General features: G+C 36.4%; 1 protein-coding gene across 1 annotated transcript in view; it reads right to left on the reverse strand.

Moving 5' to 3' along the window:
- Positions 1-12,955: 12,955 nt before the first annotated feature.
- Positions 12,956-25,521, reverse strand: part of LOC134542547 (solute carrier family 2, facilitated glucose transporter member 1-like) — a 72,794-nt gene continuing 60,228 nt past the window's right edge. The window contains exons 6-9 of the mRNA XM_063386908.1: positions 23,849-24,036; positions 20,499-20,711; positions 18,326-18,529; positions 12,956-13,175 (exon numbers count right to left, since the gene is read on the reverse strand). Of these exons, the coding sequence (XP_063242978.1) occupies positions 13,047-13,175; positions 18,326-18,529; positions 20,499-20,711; positions 23,849-24,036 (734 nt within the window). The 3' untranslated portion in view covers positions 12,956-13,046. The remainder of the gene's footprint in view (positions 13,176-18,325; positions 18,530-20,498; positions 20,712-23,848; positions 24,037-25,521) is intronic.

Raw genomic sequence — 25,521 nt, forward strand, 5'->3', positions numbered from 1 at the left:
TGGCTAAACTATAGATATTAAAAAGGGATACTGAACAGAGTTAAGTTTCTGTACTGTAAAATACAAAGTAAAATTTTGCGATCGGTTACATGCATAATGTTTTATTGTAAATATAATTTTTCTTATATTTCAGACTGTAGGCCGTTTAAGATATCCATAGAGACACTTAAAGCATGCTTACAAGTTATCTCTGAGTTATTTACATTAAGGAAAACATTTGCAACTCCTATGGCTGTCTTTTTAAACAAAAAGTGTTTAAAGTTTTAATTTTAGCAATCCGTAGAAGATAACTAATAAAATATTCACAATAAAAAAAATCATACTGTAATAATTTATGATGCACCATAATATTGTTGGTTTTTCTTTTATGGAATTTTATAGTGAACATGAAATCTTAAATTTTTAAGATTTCTTGATTTCTTTTAGAAAAACATCATGCCATGAATCTGGGGCAATCCTGCTTGGAAGGCCTAATGCTATGTCGATTTGATAGTTTGACTAGTGATATTCATGTGATGAATGAAACACCTCAAGATTTACCATTAGACATCCTAAGGTCATCACAGTATATCATTAGGATATCCAACATGCTCTACAAATGTGTCTAGGTAATTCCCTTGAAGATGAGTGTAAGCTGGCTAAATGCACATCTGGCAATATGCACTTCTGAAGTCCGCCCTCTTGTTGCTACAGTTGACTGAGTAGTTGCTCCTTACATCCAAGTAAACAGCTGTAGATATCAAAATGCTGAATATTGCAAAAATACCAAGAGCCTATATTTTCATTTGGATTACGAAGCCTTGAAGCATATCGTGAATTGTGTTATAGCTAACACATTAATTAAGTACAATTCTAAAAAAAATACACCGAACAGTTCATTGCATGTTTGATGTGTACATGTGTGATTTATATATCGGAACATATCAGAATCATCACATTAGAGAAGAAATATAACTTCCTGTCCACTAAGACTTCAAAATTGTGGGTGCCCACGGTAGACTTCAGAGGAGCGTGTTGCATTATTAAATGCAGTTAAAGTGTGTGTGGTCTGGTCAGTTATTCAACTGTCTAATGGGTTTCTCCAGACGTTAGCTCGTATGCACATCATTACTTTACGACATCAGTGTTGTCAGTGTGGCAGGTTGCTAAAGCCAAGTCTTTAGAAATGTTTGTTTCAAATGTGTTACACGATCTGTTGAAGCCTTGCTCCACTGTGTTTCGCCCACGATGAACAACACCATGTCTCGTCTGCTACTTGCCGACTGTAGCTATTAGGAATCGAGAGGAGAATGTCACAGAACTGGGCGATGCCTTCCTGTAGGAAACAGGGAGAGCTGTGTCGAGTCAGACGGCAAGAAACAGCCTCCACAGGGACCTTAGTTACCAGATGTCTACCATGAGCCCTATACGAACAGGCTGGCACTGTGTCATTTACACAAGATGGGCAAGATGTTACTTGCAATGAGACTTCTACCAATCGAGTTTGATTCTCTTTATTGTCGAATTATATTTTTGAATGATGCAAGGCAATCGTATGATAAGGGTGTAGAGACAGCCTGGTACCACTACACGACTTAGGCACACTGTCAGTCGAGTACAACAAGGAGGTGAGTCTGTCAGGTTTTGGTCGGGTATTATGTACGGTCGTCGAATTACACTAATCGGTGTAGTGGATAATGCGAGGGCTTTACAGTATTGGAACAGCCCAGCCTGTTCATTGGGTGGTTGACAACTGTAGAATGGCCTGGCTTTGTTCTTATTGATTTTTACATTAAAAGTGTCGTTTTATTGACATGGTCGATTTATTTTTATTCACTGATGTCAGTCAAATGTTTGAAAAATGTAAAAAAAAACCCTTCAAACTCAGATGTTTACTTATATCTACAGTCATTGCTCCACCTTTGTAGACCTGTAGACTATAAAAGTATTTAGCTATTTTGTGGCTAGCAGGATAGTATTTGGTTGAGGATGATACTGGCATTAAATTTTTTCAATAAATTTAATATAATTGCACCTTGGTCATGCAAATTGCACTCAAAAATATAGTAATCTAACATTGCACTGCTTAATTGCTTAAAGGACTAATTTTTTTTTAACATTTATTGATTTTTATTTGATTTATTGATTTTATTGATCTTATAACACTATAACATCGCTACATGTTTTCTTATAACACCATAACATCGCTACATGTTTTATTATAACACCATTACATCGCTACATGTTTTAGATATTATATCTGCCCTAATGAATTATGCCAAGGTTATAAAATATAGAGATAATGTGCATTACAACTGTATTAGTGTACCTGCAAGTAATGACAAAGGTTTAACAGATTTCATACCAGGATAAGTAAATAAGATACAAATTGGGCCACCATAAAGTTCCCGATATCGCCATAGAAAAGAGTCTAGAGCTGTAGCTTTGAAGGTGGTATTTAAGATTGAATATTAGAACTGAAGAATTGGTCGGTATACTAGTGGAATGGTTGGCGGGTCGTGTGTGGATCACGTGTTGACCGCGGGTGGCTGAGCGGTCCCGGTACGTGGACCACTGGCCGCCTCCACGACTAGCCACGGTGCAAGGCAGCCGTGAAGGCACTGCAGGGGAGCTCCAGTGCACAAGGGCGGAGTGCTGCTCGTGCAACGGGGCTCTGAGGGAGAGTGCTGGCCAATAGCAACCCTCTCAGGGAGTTCAGGCCCCTCCCCCCAGCCAGTGCGCCAGCAGTTAGCTCGGCTGTCCACCGCCGGGAGCGCTAGTATCCGTGGCACATACTCTAGCTGACTGGCTTCATGGTGCAGCAACTAGGATCGCTCAGCATGAGAGCTTCTGATGCCCTACCTCCCCTGGGTCAGGTCACGCGGGCATTAGTTGACCAGCATGAAAGCAACAAGGTCACTACTGGATGATGGGCACAGCATCTAGTCTCGGCTGGGACGACTTCAATGGCGGCCATGACTGGCCAATAAACACCAGAAGCTCGAGATGCACGTAACCTCTACCGTATAGTCAAATACCAGCATGAAGGGGCATACAGGCTTCGGCCGGTAGATTATGATACCGTACGAAAGAATTAGGAAATACGGAATTATTAGCATCGTGTCAAGAAAATATAAGATACTTAAAAGAGAATTCCAACAAATAATAAAAAAAACTTTCTCATCACGATATTTTATTCATTTTTATGTTTTTAAATTTGATTAATATTAATGTGTTTCTGGTAAATTTTTGCTTTTGTTTGAGTCTATAAAAATATATTTACAAAGCAAGTGCAAATTTTTTTTTAACTGTACGTTCTTCTGAATGGTGGGTTGGAATAGAAGATATAATAATTATAAGAAGTAGTATATATATAATTTATTAAGTTTAATATTAGAGATACGAATTCTGTTACATAATAGCTGAAATGTTGCAATTTTTAAGGTTAAATTGTAGTCATATGTCTCGTATTTTAATTCGTCAATCACCTATTTCACCATTTATAAAAAAATTTAAGCTGAACAAATAATCAATCGGCAACGATTCCAAACTGAAGTGAACTTCAAACTGCAGATGATACCTACTAATATAAAACTACACCTTATATAATATTGCTGCATTCTCACTCATTTTCATTGTCTGGAATTAATGACCACTAAGTAGTTATACGTAATGACAATACAGACTGCGACACAATGAATCGTAGTGAGTTTGATTAAACAAGCAGTCTTTGCAACAGTCAATAATGAACTGCATATTTGCGGTATTTCGGCGTACAGGTGAAGTTTATAATTCTTTATAGGTTAGCAATCTTAAAGCAATCTTGCAGTAAATAATACTAAGAGCACAGCCATTATTATTGTTATGAGTTTGATGAGTGCAAATATTTGGAAAATAGATAAAGATATTTTTAGTCGTGGGTTCTTAGAAGACATATAGGGCAAATCCCAGGAGAAAGACTTCACTCCAAATCAAGATCCCGTAATCATGCCAATGCAAAGTCAAGTATATAACGTTTTATTATATTTAATACACATATGTCTACGCGTGTATAAAAAGTATCATAAGCATAATAATATAATTATTTATAACTAGTAGGTATTGGATTAATATAAGTAGTGCAGGGTAAAAATACAGACTTGTTTTTGTGATGATCACGAGTTAAAATCGAAACCAGCCATTTCGATTTAAATTTTCTGTGGTTACATCTTTTTAAATAAAATAACACAGCGAATATTGTAATTTTATAGTTGTTGGATGAAAAAAAATTTAAGCATCAATATAAAATTATTTAAGTCAACAAAATTGAGATTAGATGTCTTGAATTAAATCACATTAAGTGATTGATAAAAAAATAAAACATTTAAAAATAAAATATACTTAATCTAATTTTTTAATTCCTCAATACTTACCAATTTAAAACGATCGCTGAATGTTACACAATAGAAATGGTCACCAACTTGCAGCTATTCCAAAACAGAACTTTGGTATGGACTTTCTGCTTTTATGTAGGCTAATCTCTAGTTTCTCAGTATCTCCCACTTAAATTTATTCGTTATCGTTAGTTACCGTTCCACTCAAATGCAATAAATAATGAATGCGTATTTTATCAAGATAACACAACGATAGAACGTAGGACTTTTCGTTAAGGCCAACATATTGAAAATCCGTATTTTTTTTGCTAGAAAATCAGGATAACTTAAAATGAAAAAAATATTATAAAAATTTTATTTAATATTTAAAAAAAAATCAATTCACCGTTTTGAAATTTGTCTGCCATATTGAAATTCCGTAATTGATATACAAGTTTGAATGGGAAAAAATTAAAATTAATAAAAAAACCTTACATAATTATATTTTGATATATAACAAAGTACTGGGTTCAAAGCCGTCGATTTAATTATATTAAAAATATCTGAGGATACTTTCTTCAAGGTAGCCACCAGCAGACTGACCTCCCACCACTAATGCCAAGGTATATATCGACAGCTAGTATGTCGTCACATTCGCTGTTACCTCCAGTCCGGAAGGGCGGGAGGGCAAGGGGTGAAATCTCAGAAAGAGGTTCTAAAGTTCGAAAAACAAAAGTGCTTTTATTAACAAAACTTGTAAATACAACATCACATCCTCCAATACACGCATTTTCATATATGACAACCTTCTGATTTCTTATTTTGAAGATTACAGCAAGTGCCCACGATTTCTGTGAACAGAAAATATAATTAACAATATCGGATCACAAATATATGTACACACATTAACTAACGCCTTATTATAAGGCAAACAGTAAATTATATTAGCAGAAAATATGAACATCAAATCAATTGGTTTTTGGGCACATTCAGTATTACGTTAACTAACTAACATGAATTTAACGTTGCCAAACAAATCAAATACGATTAGAGAATTAGAAAATATGAAAGAAAATAATTAAGGAGAACTGACATGAAATCTCTTATAGTACAGTTTATATATATACGTAACTAGTTTACATTCTCATTCATCGTGGTCTATTCTTTCAAGTTCAACTGTGTTTCTGGTCTTAAGTATCAATACCTATTTTATGACACTTAAATTGGTCACGTTCTTACACAACGTTCTTACACAACGTTCTTACACTCAGCGAGTCGTATTCAACAGTCTCGTGGTTAATGACAGCGGTATCCCATGACGCCCCACCAATATTGCGGCGAACAGTCTTTATCATTACTCGGCTCGTCAGCCGTTCAACGAAGTTGCTGCGTTTTGAAGTTCTATCAGGAGTGCTCGTTATGTTGATCGTGTAGTCCGGTTGGCTGGGCCTGTTTATATAGTCCGCCGGGGCCCGACCGAGGAACAGTCTGGATACCCGCCGGCGGAAGTACGTCATGGTTGGTGGTTCCGGTCGAAGCCCGCGAAGCCGGGCGGAGTCGAAGCGGCCCGAGCGGCCCCGATGCATTGCCGTCCGGCGCGCAGGAATCGAACATTGCGCGCCCCTGTGCTGCGGGTGGTATCCATCAGATAGCCAGGGGCGCTGTCTGGTAGTCGTATAGTTACGCAGCGCAAAACTGCGTAACATCGCCATTTGATTTTCGTCTACTGGAGGTCACATTCTTAGTTGCGTCTGCTAGGGTGCACTGCCATCATGCTAGTTTCATTTTTACCAGCTAGAGTGCAGTAATCATTTATTACTGTTGCACCCCATATCTTTAAATTTGGACATATCTGGGAAATCTGTATTTTTTAAGCTAGAAATTCGGGAAAAATTCCAAAATTCATGAACAAAATCAGTTAATAGTTAATTTATTGAATATATAGATTACTGTACTGGGTTAAGTCGCTATATGATGAAACACCTAAAAGTAATTTTAGGTCAAATAATTTTATTCAATAAAATACAGCGACAAGTCCTAAAAGCAGCTTAGATTCCTAGTATATCAGCCTCCAGTAAGCCGATGATGGCATGTTGGCAACCATATTGGACATTAGTTATTAACCTAGCAAATTGGGAAAAAATAGAAAATCATAAAAAAAAACTTATTAAAATAATTATTATTTCGATCTATTCCCGTCCTTGGTTTAATTCTCCGCTAGTGATTAGAGTAATAAAAGCTTAAAATAAATTAATAATTCTGTTTCCAATACCTTTCGTGAATTTTATTAATCATTCTTTAATTTGAAAAACAAATCTATACAAGACACTTGTCCGACGAATTAAATATGTTGTCGCTGTGCCTAGCATGAAGGTATAATTTTTATTTGCTTGGAAAACCTTCCAACCAGTTCATATGAAATGCCAGGTGTAAAGTCCAAGTGTCTTCGCACCACGAGGCCAGCTCATGTGCAATTTCAGGCGGATAGAGAGAACGTCCCGAACCACAAGTCGTTTTTCGTCGAAAACAAATATAACATATTTCAAGCAGTCACTGCAAAGTCTCATTACTATCAGACCTTAAGTATTGATAAAATAAATTACTAGCAATTAAACCAAAATATATTGATTTACTCTTACTAAAGGACCATAAATCCCTGAATAGTGTTATATCAAGACCAAGAGGTTTTGAAACAACAAATATTTAAAGCTATTACAGCTTTGAATACATACATTTAACTAAACGACACACATTAAACAAAATATAAGAACACTCAAAACACACAATAAACACAATGGACTTACAGTACACACACAGGAAAACCAATGAGCAAACACTTCACACACTGGACATGTAATAAACACACAGTAGACACACAAAGAACACACAGTACACACAATTAACACACAGTACAGACGCAAGACACGCAATGAACAGACAATGAACATGCAGTACAAACACTGTAAATGCAATGGGCGCACAATGAACACATAGTAAAGCACACAGGCCACGCAATGGACACTTAAAACACACATAGAACACGTAAAGGACACACAGTACACACACTGGACTTGCAATTAACACAGAGTACACAAACAGAACAAAAAATTCTGGCTTGTACTAGAACTCTAAAATTGCTGTTGTCAACAGGATATAAACACCACATAATATTCCATAACAGGAATATGATCAACAAACAAAGAAAAGCAAAGAAAAATAAAAACCCCCCACAAATGATGACAGCAAAAAAATATAGAACCAAAAAAAAATTCAGCACAACAGTTGTAACCAGACAAAAACACGACAAAACGAAAATACGAAACAAACACAATAGTTTACCAAAACAGAAGAGAACGAAAAACAAAAACAAAAAAAATACCACAAATGATGACAGCACAAAAATATTGAACCCAAAAAAATTCAGCACAACAGTTGAAACGAGACAAAAACACGACAAAACGAAAATACGAAACAAACTCAATAGTTTTCCAAAACAGAAACAAGCGACGATTCGGGAACTGCTATCTGCTCCCGTCCTCAGGCAGAGACGCACATGGTACGAACACATATATTAATAAAATACTGGTTTACTCTCGTCGAGAATCGAACTGAGGACCGAAAACAATTAAGTAAATAAACATTTGTAGTATGCAATTTTAAATATTTTTTGGATTTTTTTCGGAATTACTAGCATTAAAATTACGGATTTTCAATATGGCGGCCTTAACGCGAATTGCAACAGTTGTGACTTAATACAAGATGGCGGTTCTGTCTCGAACAGGTGATAATATGATTACTTAAAATTAAAAAAAAATTAAAAGTCCGAATATGCATGTTATTTTTATATATACCTTACCTAATTCTCAGTCTGGTAGATGTCTCGATGGCCGTGCTTCCAATGTATTTTGCATAAAAAATTAAATGTAATATGCCGATAAGGACCATAATAGTTCTGGTAGGTAATGGAACATCGACCTTATGTGATGAGACAGAGCATCGCTGGTGCTCTCTAGGAACAATCCGCAGAAACAAAGTCGACGGTGTCCAAGATGGCGGCCTCCAGTGGAAAAGAAAAAAAATCAAGTGCGATGCTGGTGCTCTCCAGGAACAAACAGCAGAAACAAAGTCTACGGGATCCAATATGGCGGCCTCCAGTGGAACAGAAAAAAATCAATATGTCGACCATGACGAAAATTTCATCATGAGTGAGTGGGGCGCTCAATTTAAATATGGCGGATCCAAGATGGCAGATCCAAGATGGCGGATCCAATATTGCCGCCGGGGTCAAGGTCAAAGGTCAAGGTCATGGTCAAAGGTCAAGGTCAAGGCCATCCAAGATGCTTGCCGTGACATCAGAGAAATCGGCCGGCTGCACGGCACCTGGCACCACCGCCTGGCGCCTGTCCCCGACCATACCAAAACACACTACTTAGCATGGTGTCAGTGCACTCTAGCAGACGAAAACAACATGGCGAATATGACGTCATATTAGCTGGCATTATATCCTTTGGCATTAGTGATGGAGGTTATTCTGCCGGTAGCTAACATGTAGGAAGTTTCCAACACTATTTTTAATCGAATGTTCTCGCCGTGTTTGAACACATTAAAATTTTAAATTTAACAATCGAAATTTAATAATAAAATCTTTTTCATTAATTTTAAGTTTTTTCCCATTAAAATTTAAAAAAAAATAATTATGGAATTTCAATATATTGGGCGAATTTTAAAATGGGGAAATAAATCATATTAAAAAATTATTAAGAGAATTTTAAATTTTTCCTGATATTATAGAATGAAAATTATGGATTTTCGTGATAATGAATACAACAAAAAGTATAGATGTTGGGTGTAACATAAGTAATGATATTTATTATTTTAATTGAATGGTTATAAAGATTTTTTATATATTTTTTAAATAAATTACTAGTTTACTCAGGCCAAGAATCGTACAGAGGACCGAAATGAATTGAGTATTTAAAAGTTTTTGACGTAAACGATTTATTTTTTGGTCAAAAATTTAAGAATATCTCGTTTATGTTTAAGGTCAAGGTCATGGCCTTGGTGGCTTATGGCGTTTTATCGTCGGGGAACTTATGCCTTTTTGTGGTCTTTTGGTTATTTCCAAGGCAAAAGTCTTTTGAAATTTTTAGAATTTCGAATTGTTTAATTTTTGTGGAATAAAACGGGAAACTTTCTCTCAAAATGGGAATTTTTTCATCGAAATAGAGAATCTTTTAATTTTCAATTTTTTTGTAATAATTTGGTGGATTTTGTTTCTTCAAAAATTAGAAATTTTTGGTAAATGTTGGTAAATGTTGAGTTTTTAAAACATTTTGTCAAATTATGTATGTCAAGGTCAAAGGTCAAGATCGAGGTCATCCAATATGGCTGCCGTGACTTCACAATCCAAGATGGCGGCCCTGTTACAGGCACCACAGCCTGAAGCCGGTCCTCGGTCCAGCTATTATATACTACCACTACTGTATTTGCAAATTTCGACTTGTTTTCATGGTGGCGTCGAATAAACATATCGTTGTGTTATCTTAATACATTGGACATTCATCATTTAATGCATTTGAGTGGAACGGTAATCAAAGATAACGAATAAATATAAGTTGGAGGTACTAAGAAACTCGAGATTACATAAAAGCAGATAGTCCATTCCAAGTTTCAAGTTGGTGAACATTTCAGATGATTAAAATTCAACGATCGTTTTAAATTGGTAAGTATCGAGGTATTATAAAGAAAGTAAAGTTTATTTTATTTCTAAATGTTTAGTTCTATCATAGGTTCTAATTTTAACTTTTTGTTTCCTATCACTTAATGTTAATTAATTCAAGAACACGTCTTATCTCAATTTTGTTGACTGAAATATCTTTTCTATTGATGCTTAAAAATATTATTTTTATTTTAATCCAACAACTATAAAATTAGAATATTCGCTGTACTATTTTATTTGCAAAGATGTAACCACAGAAAATTAAAATTAAAATAGGTGTTTTCGATTTAAACTCCAGATCATTCCAAAAACAAGTCAGTATTTTTACCCTGCACTACTTATCTTAATCCAATAGCTACTAGTTATAAATAATTATATTATTATGCTTATGATACCTTTTATACACGTGTAGACATATGTGTATGAAATATAATAAAACGTTATATACTTGACTTTGCATCGGCATGATTATGGGATCTCGATTTGGAGTGAAGTCTTTTATAAGGTAAAACCTTATTAGAAATATTCATTAATTTGTTTTACATTTTCGATGATAGTTATTATTGTTCGACTTTATGCTATGCCTTTAATTATTTCATTATCGCTGAGAAACTTTTGTAATCCATGAACAGTTCACAGCAATATAATTTAAAACATTTTATTTTCGCTTGTGCTATGGAAATAAGTTGGAGAGATACATTTTTTGTTCGTACATAGTTACGTTTAAAAACGTTCTAGAAAAAGAATCATGGAATTATTCTGATGTGTAAGACATGAAATTCATAGTCTTGTGTAATTTTGGTTGTTTTACACCACTAATTGATGGAAATGGTTCGCTGCTATGAGTTAATTAGCAAGCTGAAATCGTGGTGTTATATTGGTGCTGATATTATTTTAAAATAGCACCATTTCAAGACTTCTCAACATGGACTTTACTTTCGTCCCAGTAAGTAACTGGAGGAAGTTGATATAAACTGTATGTATATTGTTCGTACGCACTCCTATTTATACGAAATATGCAACCTTTAAAAGTTATTGTACGTTGAAGTGATAATATTTCATGAACTGTGTTACAAGTGCAAAGTTAAATGACGAGGCACTATTTGCTTGACCTGATATGTGTTAAGTGTATGAAATTGGTGGATGTACAATTATTTAGCGCATAGCTATAAGAAGAGGCGCTCTTATTCATCTGGGAATAGAATACGTCGCAAATGTTCCTGATTGCACGAGCCTGATCTACGCCCGAACAAAGACACGAAGGATCGGCATCCCGAGGACTGCCGAAGACCAAAAATGCGTCGGAATATATGCAAGTTTACCTACGGAGATGTTTAGATTGACTGCCTATGTATCTCATATTGCAAGAATTATTTGATCGGCAGCATTGTATGTTTCAAGGGTTTTTATGTTCTTGCAACAGTCCCTAACGAGATAGTACTTTTTCGTACCGAGGGCAGTTACTTTGAAAACGTACATGCTCTAAGGTGCTACAAGGTGACTCACAAGCGTAGCCTTTCTGGTAATCGACAGTCCAGAATAATGTTCGATGGACTTACAGTTGGTACGTACCTTTCCTCTATTGGAAAGACAGCTGTCCCTAAAGGGCTTGTAGCGCCGACAACTGTCAGTCTGCGAAGCGTACGAGATACAAAAAAGCTACAAGCTAGAACATTGTTTCGGATTGCAGTTTAGGACACTCTGCGCTGCACATGGACGGCAGTTACCTCCCCTGGAGCGGGAAGACACTACCTGAAGGGCGTGAACTACCAGTCTGCTCAGAGTGGCAGTACAATGAGACCGACGAGTTAGAAAACTCTCGCAAATGACAGTTCTGGATGTATATACAAAAGCCTGGCTGGTGAAGGCATCTTTCTTTCCAGTGAGATAACAACAGCCACTAAGGGCTTGTTTTCACAGTTTTGCGCCGAGGGCTGGCTGTCTGCTCGGCATGACATATCTATGGGATTGGAATTTTTCTGACATGAAAGTCCCGGATAATCTTTACAATTCTGGTGAACGAAGGGCTTCTTTTCCCCCATTAGAAAGACCACTGTCTCTCAAGGGCGCACACTTCTTTCGTGCCAAGAGCTGATTGTCCGTACAGCATGCAGGCTGCAGGCTCTGATGCGCTGGAAGGCCACATGCCAGCTAGGATCTTCTATGAAATGACAGTGAAAGAAAACCTGCCAAGATGTTGTGTATTGGAGGCCTCTTAATAAACGATAGAAGAATATAGTAATGACGTGTACGTCTTGTTGCTGAGGGCTCTGGTTCTCAGCCTCGAGTTGCTTCAAGGTCACACGAGCTAGAACTGTCTCTCCGATTGCAGTCCAGGAAAAACTAAGGTAGGCTGGCGGGCGATAGTGTCTACCCCCCTCCCCCCCCTTTTACGTGTCAGAAGATAATAGTCTCTAAAAGGCTTCTACTTCTTGGCGCCGAGAGCTTTCGATGTGCTCAGTCAGAGAGCTCTAAGATGCTACATTAGCTACATTAGATGTCACCATGATTTATTTCTGAAGTCATTTAAATACTTTTTTTTTAATATAGCAGTGTATGTAACACAGAAGTTGGGAAACTTGAAGCTTCAGAAATATGTTTGACTTGAAATATAAATGTGAAAATATGTTCAGTTCTTAGCAATGTTTACTGGAATGTAAGATTATCAGTTGTTTTTATGTGCATGAAATATATTATTATATATTAATCATTTTGGAACAACAGATTTCAGAAAATTATGTGTATTTTATATAATAAACTCGATACGTTGCTCTTTTCAGAATATTGTCTCCAAAACGTAGTCGTGCCGGAATTTTTATCATATTCGCGGGATTCGAAAAAATATAAGAGTTTTGATGTAATCGGCATGTATAAACAAAGTGTTAAATGAAATCATAAACACCAGCTAAGTACTCATTTTTGTTTATTACACTTATAGCCAGAATTGATCAGAAGTACAAAATGAGACATAGACAGCCGAGAGAGTTAATTGGTTTTCACGTGAAGAGCGCAGTGACTTCTTCAATGGTCCTGCCCTTCGTCTCGGGTACTTGGAAGAACACGTACGCAGCGAAGATGGCGAGCAGAATCACGAAGATGACGAACACATAAGAACCCAATACATTCTGAAACACACAACACATTATGAAGGTATGTATTGAATCATAACGTGTTTTAATGACAAAAAAAATATAATTTTCATTTAGTCGATGTACTTGACTGAATAATTGAAGGTAACGTGAAGTTGGGCGGGTAATTTAAGACCAATGGATTTTACGCCAAAAAATAACCTAATTAATGAGAGCTAATTTGTTGCTGAAATAACGTAAGTTCAGTTTATGTTTAATCCATGTGGCATAATTTCAAATATCGTAAGGCTAAAATACTTTAGAGAAAACTATTTTTAACTATTTACTTTAAGATAAACGGTGTTAGGAAATTATTCTGAAGTCAAATATTTTAGACCCAACAGCTTATTATTATTTTCGATATATTGAGTGTAAGTGACTTTGAATGGAGAATTGACTAGCCTTATGAGAACTAATAGTGCATACATTTTGATATTTTTGTATATCTGGTAGCAGAGAAAAGGACAATATTAAAATATGTCTAAAAGACCACACATTTAGGATTTTTTTCTAATCGTTGGGGTTATTAGGTTTTTTGGTTATTGCTAAATACATTAGTTTGAAAAGATTTTTTTAAATCACTTAAACGTTATTTTACGAACATAGTAAATTAAAGATATGGCATGATTAAAATGTAGTTTTTTCATGATAAGCTTTTAAGGATGCCATACCTAAAAAATTGTACTAAATGAAAAAAAAGGGTGCGTTACTTATGTACGCGCGTGAGAAGTTATACTTCTTTGGCATCATTAAAATATAGTTTTTAATTGCATGCAAATAATTAATTACAATAAAATTATGAAAGGGCTGGAAAAAGATAGACAACACAGTCAATAAAGTTCAGTTTAAATTTGAAAAATTAATTAAATAAAATTTAGAGAATAATAAATATATATGACACAATTTTTACTAAATATTATAAGATTCTTAATTTGAAATATTTATTATTTATTATTTAATATTTTAAAAGAAAATAAATTAATTGAACAATAAATTCAAAAAATTTAATTTAAGTTCATTCATTTTTTAAATATTTATTATTTTCTTAGTTTAATACTCACTTTTCATTTAAATCAAAAAGTTTTCATTAAATTTGTTCATTAATTTTTGTAAATATTTATTATTTATTCAATTTGATAGTAAATATTATATTTTATTATTTTAATTTAATGTTAGATTTTAATTTTTATCACAATTTTTTTACTAAACGTTTTATTAAATTTATTTCTTTATTTTTTTAAATATTAAATAACCAATAATAAATATGCATTTAACATTAATAATTTAATAATATTTGGTATTAATTATATTAAATAATAATATTTTAATTTATATCAATAAATAATACATACGGATAGTTAACCTCAATTACTGGAGCACTTGAAAGAGTATATAAATAAAATTTTTTACTAAAATTTACGAATAGTAATATTAATCAAAATATTCAATTTAAATCACTACTGAATATAATTTATTAGCGCATACATAATTCGCACTTGTATGAAACTAAAACACGTGTTCTGAATTTAGAAACTATAAACAAATGGATAAATATTATAAATATGAAAACAGTGATCAGAGGCGACGAGCGTGCCTACCTGGGCGACTAATAGAGGTTCTATTTCTATTTTGTTGGTAGCTTTTTTTCGAGAATTCATGAGCGGTTTAGCGGGCAGCTTCAACCTGTTAATTTTGTATTACAGTGATGCGCGCGCATCTTAAAATTTCACTCTCATCAATTTTTCATAACGCGCCTTAAGAAGTATAACTTCAAAAATACGTATTTTCAAGATGGTGGCCGTAACTAACATTGCAACGATGGTGTATGAGTTAATGTTCCTGATATCAGCGGCTTAGTGCGGCTTGCTTGTATGTGTCTTATGCCGCTTTTAGGTATTTTTAAGCCATTTACATTTTTCGTGAATTAAATGGGAAATTTTTTCTGAATCCGGGAATTCTGCCCTTGAAAAAGGTAAATTTTTATTATTCTGACATAAGTTTTTTTCCCGGAATTTTTTTCCTAAAACAATAGAAATACTTGTGGAATTTTTAGCAATTATTGGCAAATTTTGAGTCTTTTTTTTGGAGATTTTTGGCAAATTTTGAAGGTCAAGACCAAAGATCAAGGTCAAGGTCATCCAAGAGTGCCGTCGTGATGTCACAATCCAAAATGGCGGACCGGTAGCAGGTACTTCGCACGGGCACCAGTAGCCGGACTGTCGTATACAGTACCGCCCATTGCTAGTTCCTTCTTCTGACGCTGGCATCCGTGGTTCATATTCTATTGCAACTGTCTAGTTCGGAGTCGCGGGAATCATGAGTCAGTGAAGGGGTTGGTTTACATTTCGTGCGCGATAAATTGTTCAGACTAAGGCGTCTCTCCTTTCTGGAATGATAAGTTTTTTTTTCTTTTTAAGCAGCTTCTTAATCTCTAGAATATTATTTTTTTAAAAAAGTAGAAATATAATTATATTACTTGAGATAAATGTGCGACTGGCATCAATGTTGCCACATTTCTGTCGTAAAGGACCGACCAAATACTTTTCCAGTAACGACCAAACAAATAACAATATGTACTAATGTACAGAAAAAAAATAGCTGAACATGAGGGGAGAAAGAAAGAAAAATGATATATATCTTTGGCAATACAAATAAAGATGAACACTGAGCAGCTGAAACGTTTTTTAAATAATACGATTTAAAGATAAAGATGGAGAGCCATTAAAGCAGGGCAAAATTGGGAATATAACCCCCCAGATGTACAGATTAATTTAACTTTCGAGAGAGAAATGAAAAACAAATTTATTTTGTATGCAAGACCACGACGACACATTCGTGCATCTCTGTAAGGGAGAATTTAGAAAAATTATCTTTTGAATTGAGCAAGTACTTAAGGTATTTCACCAGTTAAGTGAAGAACAAAAAGTTGCTGGGAAGTAGTTTTTATTATTCAGGGTTCAACATCCTGAAAACTTCGAAGTCTTCAAGTCTTCTGGGAGCTTTAGACTTTATTTAACATCAAGTTGATTACTTCTTTAATAGGTATTCCAAGTTACTTTTTGAATACAATTCTCCAGCTAATAGAATACATAACTATGATAAAACTGGGGTTTCTATTGTTCACGACAATAATGTCAAGTTTCTTTTTAAAAAAATCATGTATAATTAAATAAAGAAAAAGGGGGGAACTGTCATAGTTTTACTGAGCTTAAGTACTGCTGGGGTCATTTTCATTCCACTGCTCTTTTTTACCCTAATAAAAAAAAGTGTAGGTGCTATGACAAAATATACTCGTTTAGAAAGTATTTTTGAAGCTGGGAAAAGTAGTGAGTTTAGCTGGTAAGGTATTTTTAAAATGGCTTGAAATTTTGGTGGAGGGAAATCATCATACTAAGGTAGAACTTGCCCTTCTCATTCTTGAGGACATAGCAGATACGATAATCTTGATGTAATCATGTTTGCAAAAATTCAGGTTTATATAATGACTAACCACCACACACTACACATAAGTTGCAAACCATGTAATGCAGTCTTTCAAATGATCATTTTATCAATCTTGTAATATCTGGTTAATGAAATATGTACCTTTAAAAATTTCGCAGAGAGTTGTTGCTGGTCTGGTTTACACTGGCTACACTTATATCTTTAGAATGAATTTGGCACAGTTAGCTTTTACATGCAAATGACTTTTACCTTTGAACCCAGGCGTGTTCCCAGATTTGTATTTCATTCCTTCTGAGCACTTCAGACAGCCAGAAGCTACTGCTCCAGCAACTCAGTACCAGTCAGTAAGATCGACACTCTCTTCAGAAATGCATGACATGCATCAATTCTCTCTCCAGCCGAGCTCAATTAACAGCAGCCTTGATCTGCAGCGCTCTCTCCACACAATCCGCCAGATCAGGCCCGCTTCGATCTCACACATCATTGTATCACTAATTCCTTCTTTAGGATCTCTTGATCTCAAGGGGGGGGGGGGACATTTTTAGAGGTAAAATTGAAAAAAAAAAAAATTATGCTGAACTAACACAGCTATCTGAGTTCCTTACATCACACCTTATAAAGTCCAACTTGTAGTGAGAGAAAAAGTTAACTGAAAATAAAATATTAACAGCAGAGGATAGAAACTATGAAAGAGTGGAAAATTAGGGGAAAAATCAAGAAGGAAAGTAGTCTTGAGGCCAATGGAGAAATGAAAATAAAGACCGAAGGACGAAAAGATCACTTGAAAGCATAAAAAACCTTGACTTTGCTGAAAATTCGAACAGGCATAAGCCCACAGCAGACAAAACAGAGTGTACTATTCGTTGTGAATCATTTAAAAACGACTGGGTGCAGTATACTGAATCTAAATTTGATCTCATGGCAAATGTTCCCAAGAAGGCATATTGTATTAAAATGTGACATATGCAGAAATAAATTTTATCACTACGTTATTGCACAAAACTTTATCATGCTGTAATGATTTTTTATTGAAAATTTATATTAGAATTAATGTATAACTTCATAGGATTGATATAAAAATAAAATTGGGTTTTTGAGATTATTTAATGAAAAATTATAATTAAAAAAATATTATTTATTATAAGGTACTTCTTAAAGCATGACTGGTCAGCACTAAACCATTTTTTTCAACCTGAAAATCACAAAAATCTTTTAAATCTGAAAATATAAACTTTATGTTTAGAAATAATTTGCTAATTAGGCCACAGGATGTAAGAATTTGATGGTAATGGTGTTTGAAAATAATGAAGATGCCTGATATAATGCACGGAACATTTAATAATATTTATAAAGCAGATGTTAAGGAAATAGATTATTTTCCGAAAATGCGATATTGCCCTACATTAATTAAGTAACTGTTCTAAAACTTTAGGTACAAGGTACTATAACTATCGCCTATTACCATTCAATTACTAATTATTGTTTTAGGGCATACAGAACAAGAAATTAGGTAGAAATCTTCCCACTACAACAGCATTAAAACAGTGCAAAAATGAGTAGTTTTAAATAATATCTAATACAAAGGGATATAAATTATAACACACAAAACACCTTAATAATTTTAAAGAAAATATATGCACATGTAAGATAGATAAAAAGCTAAAAGAAGTGCAGCTTAGTAAATAAAATAAGTATAAAGTCACCTGAAGCGGTAGGAAGCCAATAGCAACAATGAAGTTGCAAGTCCAGTTGACGAGAACGGCCACGCTTGTGGCGGTGGAGCGCGCTGATTGGCCGAACATCTCGGCCACTAGGAACCATGGGATGGAGCCGGGGCCCGTCGCGAAAAACACCACGAAAATTATCACCAGCAGAATAGTGAAGTAAGCCACCCACAGCTCTGCATCCTGCAAACAACACATTTTTTTATTACAAAAGATTCGATACAATCACTATCAGGACAGTGAAACAGGCACACCAGAGCACATGTGCTAAACACAATATGTACCTTATTTCTGACATGTCAGACACTATCACCAGAAGGATGCTGAGACAGATGAAACACAGTAAAAGGTATTTCGCACATTGACCATTTCCTTACATGTCAGAAACGATCACCCGTAAGATAGAGAAGTAGACCACCCATATCACCATGTCCTGCACATACTAGCTTATCAATAACAAACTGACAGACATAACCGCCAGCAGGAAAATGTAACAAGCACACTACAGCACACCCCACCTAACCACACATGTCAAAGCAGAAATGATCAGAGGCAGGGTAGTAAAACAAGGACAACACAAAAACATGCCATGAACACACCACCTTAATTCTTACAACAATAAAATGCAATCATCAGTATGTTCGTAAAAATAAAAGGAAATCACAGTGTCAAGTTCTGCTCATATTACATAATATTGTACATGGGTGACCCATTGACCCCCATGGTGCATCGGTGTCCTATCCTTATCCTGTTTCAAAGTGTGTTTTGGTAGTGCATGGAAATGAGCTGGTAGCAGCAATATCGAGAAGATAACTCAAGAGAGCTGCTCTACAACTGCGCACTTTTAAGTTCTACATAGCCCCCAGCAAAACCTTGTGACCTCGTGCTTACAGGAAGGTTCAGTTAAGTTGTTGACTGAATCAGAAAACACAGCGAACAACTCGATTGATACCACCTCTCTGCCTGCCGCAAGCCAGGCTTACTAACCCCCCTTTCCCCAGATTCTGCCAGTGAGTGTTTTAGTCGTCAGTAGGCTGCAAAGAGACTACTATTACAATGGATGAAACGACATTGGCACCGCACGACACGACAAAGCAGACAGTTGCCAAACTTGGAAATTTCTCCCAGATAATTGGTTCAAGCAGATTCACGACGCATTGACCCGCAATCAGCCGCAACCTCCTCCCCCCCTCGCACTTCTACAGACCTCGGCAGCGCCCAAAAAATTCCCAGTGAAACCTCTGTTGGTCTACCTAGAACAGGGGCAAAATTACACCATGTAAAATAAGCGCACAAAAATTCCCTCACTGAGAAGTGGGCCTGCTTCAACCACGGATACAACCTGCTTCAGGTCACCATCTCCTTCATGCCCGAATACCACTGCGCGATTAAGGCTCTGAAGGCCATAGGTGGACCAAATTCCGCCCTTCTACAGATGGATGAAATCATGCGGAAGTTTGTACTGCGAGAGGCGAAACACCAAACACCCGAGGATTTTTTGCAGCATTAATTCACAGTGATCAACTTGCCCTTTCTGAACGTCTGGTTTCTGGAAAATTGCCAGTCATGCAAAAAAAGTGTCAAAATTCGTCATTGAGGTGTCACAGGCCATCAGCCCTGATCTAGCCAATCAGATACGCGAACTCGCATCTACTGTAATAAGCAACCCCAGGGCTCCTCGCAGTGTGCCAACTCCCAGAGATGTAGTCATGTGGGTAAGGGATGCTGTGCCCATGTCGTGTGTCGCTGGTGCTCAGGAGCACACCAAGCTTTCGACTGTATTCTGTCGTCTCGACCATTACGACCAACATAACGGTCAGGAACTTCGAATTTCAACCACTCTAGTACAAAGAGATCCCAATGGGGAGGGGCTCCATACTGTTGCCAAATAAAGTATACAGTTTCGTCCTCTATAATTGGAGAAAGAGATATTATTTCGGGCTGCAAGAGATAAAACCATAAAGCAGTACTCGCGCATGCGTTTAGCTTAAATTGTTGGAGTACCTCTTTGATGGTGACCTTGTACCAATACTCTAGAATGATTACAATTTATATTATTAAATGTTTTAGCTTGGACATTATTTTATGGACATACTGTATTTTATTATAAGGATGTGGCGATCACCAACTATGAGGGGCAGCAGGTACACACCACATATATGAGGCAGATGGTGAGCAGCACGGTGGTGCCGCACATGCCGGCATAGCCGATGAAGAGCAGCACGCGGCGGCCCGCCATCTCCACCAGCACCAGCGACACCACGGTCATGAGCACGTTGATGGTGCCCATGCCGAGCGTGGCCAGCTGCGACTCGCTCATGCTCAGCGACGCCTCGTTGAAGATGTGAGTCGAGAAGTACATCACCTGCGGCAAGCATCCTGCTGCGTGACAGCGTCACACGGTAGCAGCTAATGCATTTTTCAAATTACTACTAAATTATCTGTAAACAGATTATTGTAAACCCCAGTTTATAAAACATGAAGTAGATTTAACTACAAACATTTAACGAAACGTTACACATACATCAAAAGAAAAGAACACACTGAACATAACGGACACACAGTACACACAGTACACACAGGAAACGGACCGCTTAAAAAGACATGGTAGAACATGTAAAGCCAAGCCCACTTACGGGATAGAGGACATCGATAAAGAAACTACGCAAAGGAAGAGTGTGCTGGTTGATGTAAATAATTTTCCTTGTCCTGAGCGTGATGGTATTAGCTCACCCGATCGTGACGAAGAACATAAATTGAAGGATGCTGATGGCTTCTGGAAGACTGAAACTAATGGAAGTATCAATACCATGAAAAGTGAGAATACATTCAAGCCCATATTCAGTAGATCCACCATACTTTAGAATAATGATTGACACTTAAAAGGAAGATTTTATACGATAAAGAAGCTCCAATATCAGTGATTTTGAGTTCTTACAGTAATTCGGGTGAAGATGCTGACTTGTTTGGTGATGATAGTGACTCTGAAGCTGGTGACATGATTGAATGCTGTGTTGAAGCACCTAAAGCTGGCAAAATCGAAAGCTGTGATGAAGCCCTGAGACTGAACGATGGAAACGTCGTATTATAATGAATAAATTTGATAAAGCTTATGCTGCTCACTTGGACAATAGTGATATTAGAAGTATTTTTAATAAACATACAAGGAAGATGGTACCAGAAGAGATTGATTACAAATCATGGGAAAATCCAAACATATTAGTTGAGCGGCTAAGACTTCTACATACCTCGCTTTCTGCAGGAAACTATTCGTGCATCGAACAAATATACTTAAAGAACTGAGGGAAACTGGCTACATACATTAATGACTTGATTTACCTGCATTTGTATAATATTGAGAAATAATATTAATAATTTAAATTACATAAATTTATTGTTTTATTATTGTATTCTGATTTCTAGCTAAGCCTGATTTCTCGCTAATGTCTGTTCATTCTGTTTCCTGTGTGTACTGTGTGTTCATTCCGTTTCCTGTTTGTACTGTGTGTTTATTCCGTTTCCTTTATGTACTGTGTGATCATTCCGTTTCCTGTTTGTTCTGTGTGTTTATTCAGTTTCCTATGTGTATTGTGTGTACTGTCTGTTCAGTGTGTTCTTTTTTTGTGTGACGTTTGTGTGACGTTTCGTTAAACGTTCGTCGTCAAATCTGTAGTAGCTCTGTCGTAGCTCTGTATATTTACTAGTCCAAAACCACTTTGTCTTGATAAATAATTCTTCAAGGGATTCTTGCTCCTATTGTAAACGTAAAACATGTTACATTGGTAAAATTGATTTTAATTTATTTTATGATACAATGTTTTTTTCTGTCTAGTCAAACCGAATGGAGCTAAGAATTAGTAATTTCGCGTCGATGCAGGACTAAATGTTTATAGAATTGCAAACTTTCACAACTGTTCCTCTGGTAGAATAGAAATTAAGTAATAAAATGTATTATGTAAAGAACTTGTGTTGTTTTATTTCTGGAACATGTCATTTTTGCGGTATTTATAATTCAATTTATGCATTTGAATCGTCCATTGTTTGAACAAAGGACAGGAACTTATCGAGTCAATCATTTTATTCATTGCAAAACTTTTTAGTGAATTTTGGAATTTTTCCCGAATTTCTAGCTAAATAATTACGAATTTCCAAGATGGCATCGAAATGACAAGATGGCGGGTGCTGCAGTAATAATAAATGATTGCTGCACTCTAGTGGGTTAAATCTAAACTTATGTGATGGTAACACACTCTAGCAGTCGAAAACAAGTTGGTGGCCACCACAGACGAAAACAAGGTGGCGGACATTACGTCATACCAGCTAACGATATATGTACCTTGACATTAGTGGTGGGAGGTCAGTCTGGCAGTGGCTTCCGTGTAGGATGGATCAGTTGTCATTTTTTTTATTTTTTCCTAAACTGGGTTAGAACTAAGGACTCCATGATGTAAGCAGGTTTGTAAAATTATATTTTATTAAAATTTAATTAATTATTTCATTATAAATTTTAGAATTTTTTCATAAAAATCGTCTTGTAAATAAAGATTTTCAAGATGGCAGCCATAATGGAAATTGCAACGGTGATGTCATAATTCTAAATTGTGGATTTAAAAATGGCGGAATGTTCGAGATAATATGTCAGCCAAGATTGCCACCGGGGTCAAGGTCAAAGTTCAAAGTCAATGTCACAATTAGTTAGAAATGTATGGTGAGGTTTTACACTATGCGTTTGTATTGTCAACGAAATTTTTTTTAAGAATTTAATGTTTATCAAGTGACATATTTGAGTAAGAATGTATTTTTTACAGTAAACATTTTAATGTAGGTTAGTATGAAATTTGTGGAACAAATTACTTTTATTGCATTACTGATTGTATAAATTCTTTCTGCAATTTTTTTAACGAGCCTTGTAACGATCTTTGTATTTTGGAAACCTGTTAAGCACATGTAAAATAAAAAAAAATAAGTACAAAAAATTAAAATTCTAATAGTGAAAGAATAAAACTGGTATAACATGTGCTCAGCACCAGAATTAATTGAAAATTTTCTCGAAACCTATGAGAGAATATAAAATATCCAAAAATTATCTCAAATTTAAATATCCTTAAAAAATATTAATGTGTTATTTATTTTCATTTTTACTGGACATTTTGTAGGTGTAGGTATATTGAACATTTATTAAATAATTGTTATAATAATGTTTTATTCTAATAAACTCATTTGTAAACCTATTTCTCGAAATCATTAAATTATTTTTTTTTATAAATAATCTGACAAATTTGTGGGTAATATTTGTTTAAGATATCAGTTCTCATAAATATTTAGTTATATTTAGAAATATTACTATGTTTCAACCGTAGTAAATCCGGAGAACCTATGTAAAAACTCTGAAATTTAAAAAATAATAATTTTGCAAGTAAGAAATTCATTCTTGGGTACTTTAAAATGTGTAAAGAAAATAATATAAGTTATCAAAATACGAGATGAAAAGATAGCACTTACTGCATTGATGCCGGAGAACTGCTGCGACATCATGACGACGCAGGAGATGATGAGGGGTTTGCGCAGGACCGAGATCTGGAACATGTCCTTGAGGGTGACCACCTCCATCTCCTGCAGCGCATCCCTCTCTGCCCGCAGGCCCTGCACCTCTTCCTCCACGTCTTCAGAGTCGCGCAGCCACGTCAGAGCTGCAACACGGCGACGAGTGCCTCTGACAACCACGACTATCTCGCGTGCTGGAAGTATATGGCACCAATTTATTTTTCACATAAAATCTCCAACATAAACTTGGTTATACCTTTGTGCATACTGATCAAATCTTTCCTACGAGAGTCCCGCGACACTTTCCCAACGCTTCAACCTACACCCAGATGTAATATCGCCGATGCTAGTAACTCGCCTCACTCTCCACCACGCCTCGAGTCTAGAACCCGACCAGAAACTGTGTCCCACTTCGTGCCAGGAGCGCAGCCCTCAGCTGCCTCCCGCAGCAGCCCAGTTCCAAGAGCCCAGCTGAGGTTAGCAGAGCCAGGCTCGCCCCTCCCTGATGTTCCAGTGCCGTCGGGCTCGTATCGGCGCCCGGCACAAGCCAACACCCCTCTCCCCACCACTCCATCCATTCCAGATCAAGGACCTCCCGGCCTCTAGAACAGACCACTGGCCGGCGAGCTGACAGCTTGCGCCATCTCCGGGCGGCAAAGCGAACTAACTTGCCTTTAGTTAGGCGCCGGAGCGAGACGCACAACGCACCCTGACAGAGCTCGCCCCAGTTGGCTCCACATGAGTCCCCCCTCTCGGGACTCTGGCGAACCAGCACCGAGTCAGTTCCGGTCGTCCCGACACCTCTGAGGCCTGGTGGGCGGGGCAAGTACTCCGCGCGCCTATTCCAGCCAACCAGAGGCCTCTCGCCCCACAGTCACCTGGGAGATAGAGAGATTCGTCCTTCTGCAGTCACCGCGATGACATCTCATCGTCCGCGACTTAAGTTAAGAGATGTAATATCTTAAGTTCGGGAGTTTTCCCTAACTTTTGTATTCATCTAGTTGACTAGTTCAGCAGAGTAGATAGTTGTTACGATGTCTCGCGACCACTCGCGCCACCTCTCCTGAGGGAGTGACTCACTTCACTCCAACCCCAGACTGCGGGGTGCAAGAGCCGGTTCAAGAGTGTTTCAAGTCCCAAATCAAGAATTAGTTCAAGACTTTTCAAAATTTAATCTACAAAATTCACGCCGGTCCCTCGGAAATTGAAGAATGCCAGAATCTCCGTTATCCTCAGCCAGTGAATAGTGCTCTATGGAATATTGTGAATATATACTCCAGCACCGATCAGAACAAACAATGTCTTAAATCAGTTAAATTTATTAATGTTAAATTTTTTTTGGTGAAAATAGGATTGTTACATTTGTAAAACGTATCAGATAGTTTTAATTTATATTTACTAACGGCCCGGGCCCTCATAATTAATTCTGACAAAGGTCAATTTGTAATTTAATTGAATATCAAATATATATATATATATATATATATATAACAAATATTACTGAACAATAAAACAGGTAGAAGATAAGCAAACCAGATTTTATTATTTTTTCACTTCGAATACGATCCACCTTCCTAGTTCCTATTGTGAGAACTAATTAAATTTTAAATGTTTCACCCTTGTGTCCTCTG

Source organism: Bacillus rossius, assembly GCF_032445375.1.
Source record: "Bacillus rossius redtenbacheri isolate Brsri chromosome 9 unlocalized genomic scaffold, Brsri_v3 Brsri_v3_scf9_1, whole genome shotgun sequence".
In the NCBI taxonomy this organism is placed as follows: Eukaryota; Metazoa; Arthropoda; class Insecta; order Phasmatodea; family Bacillidae; genus Bacillus; species Bacillus rossius.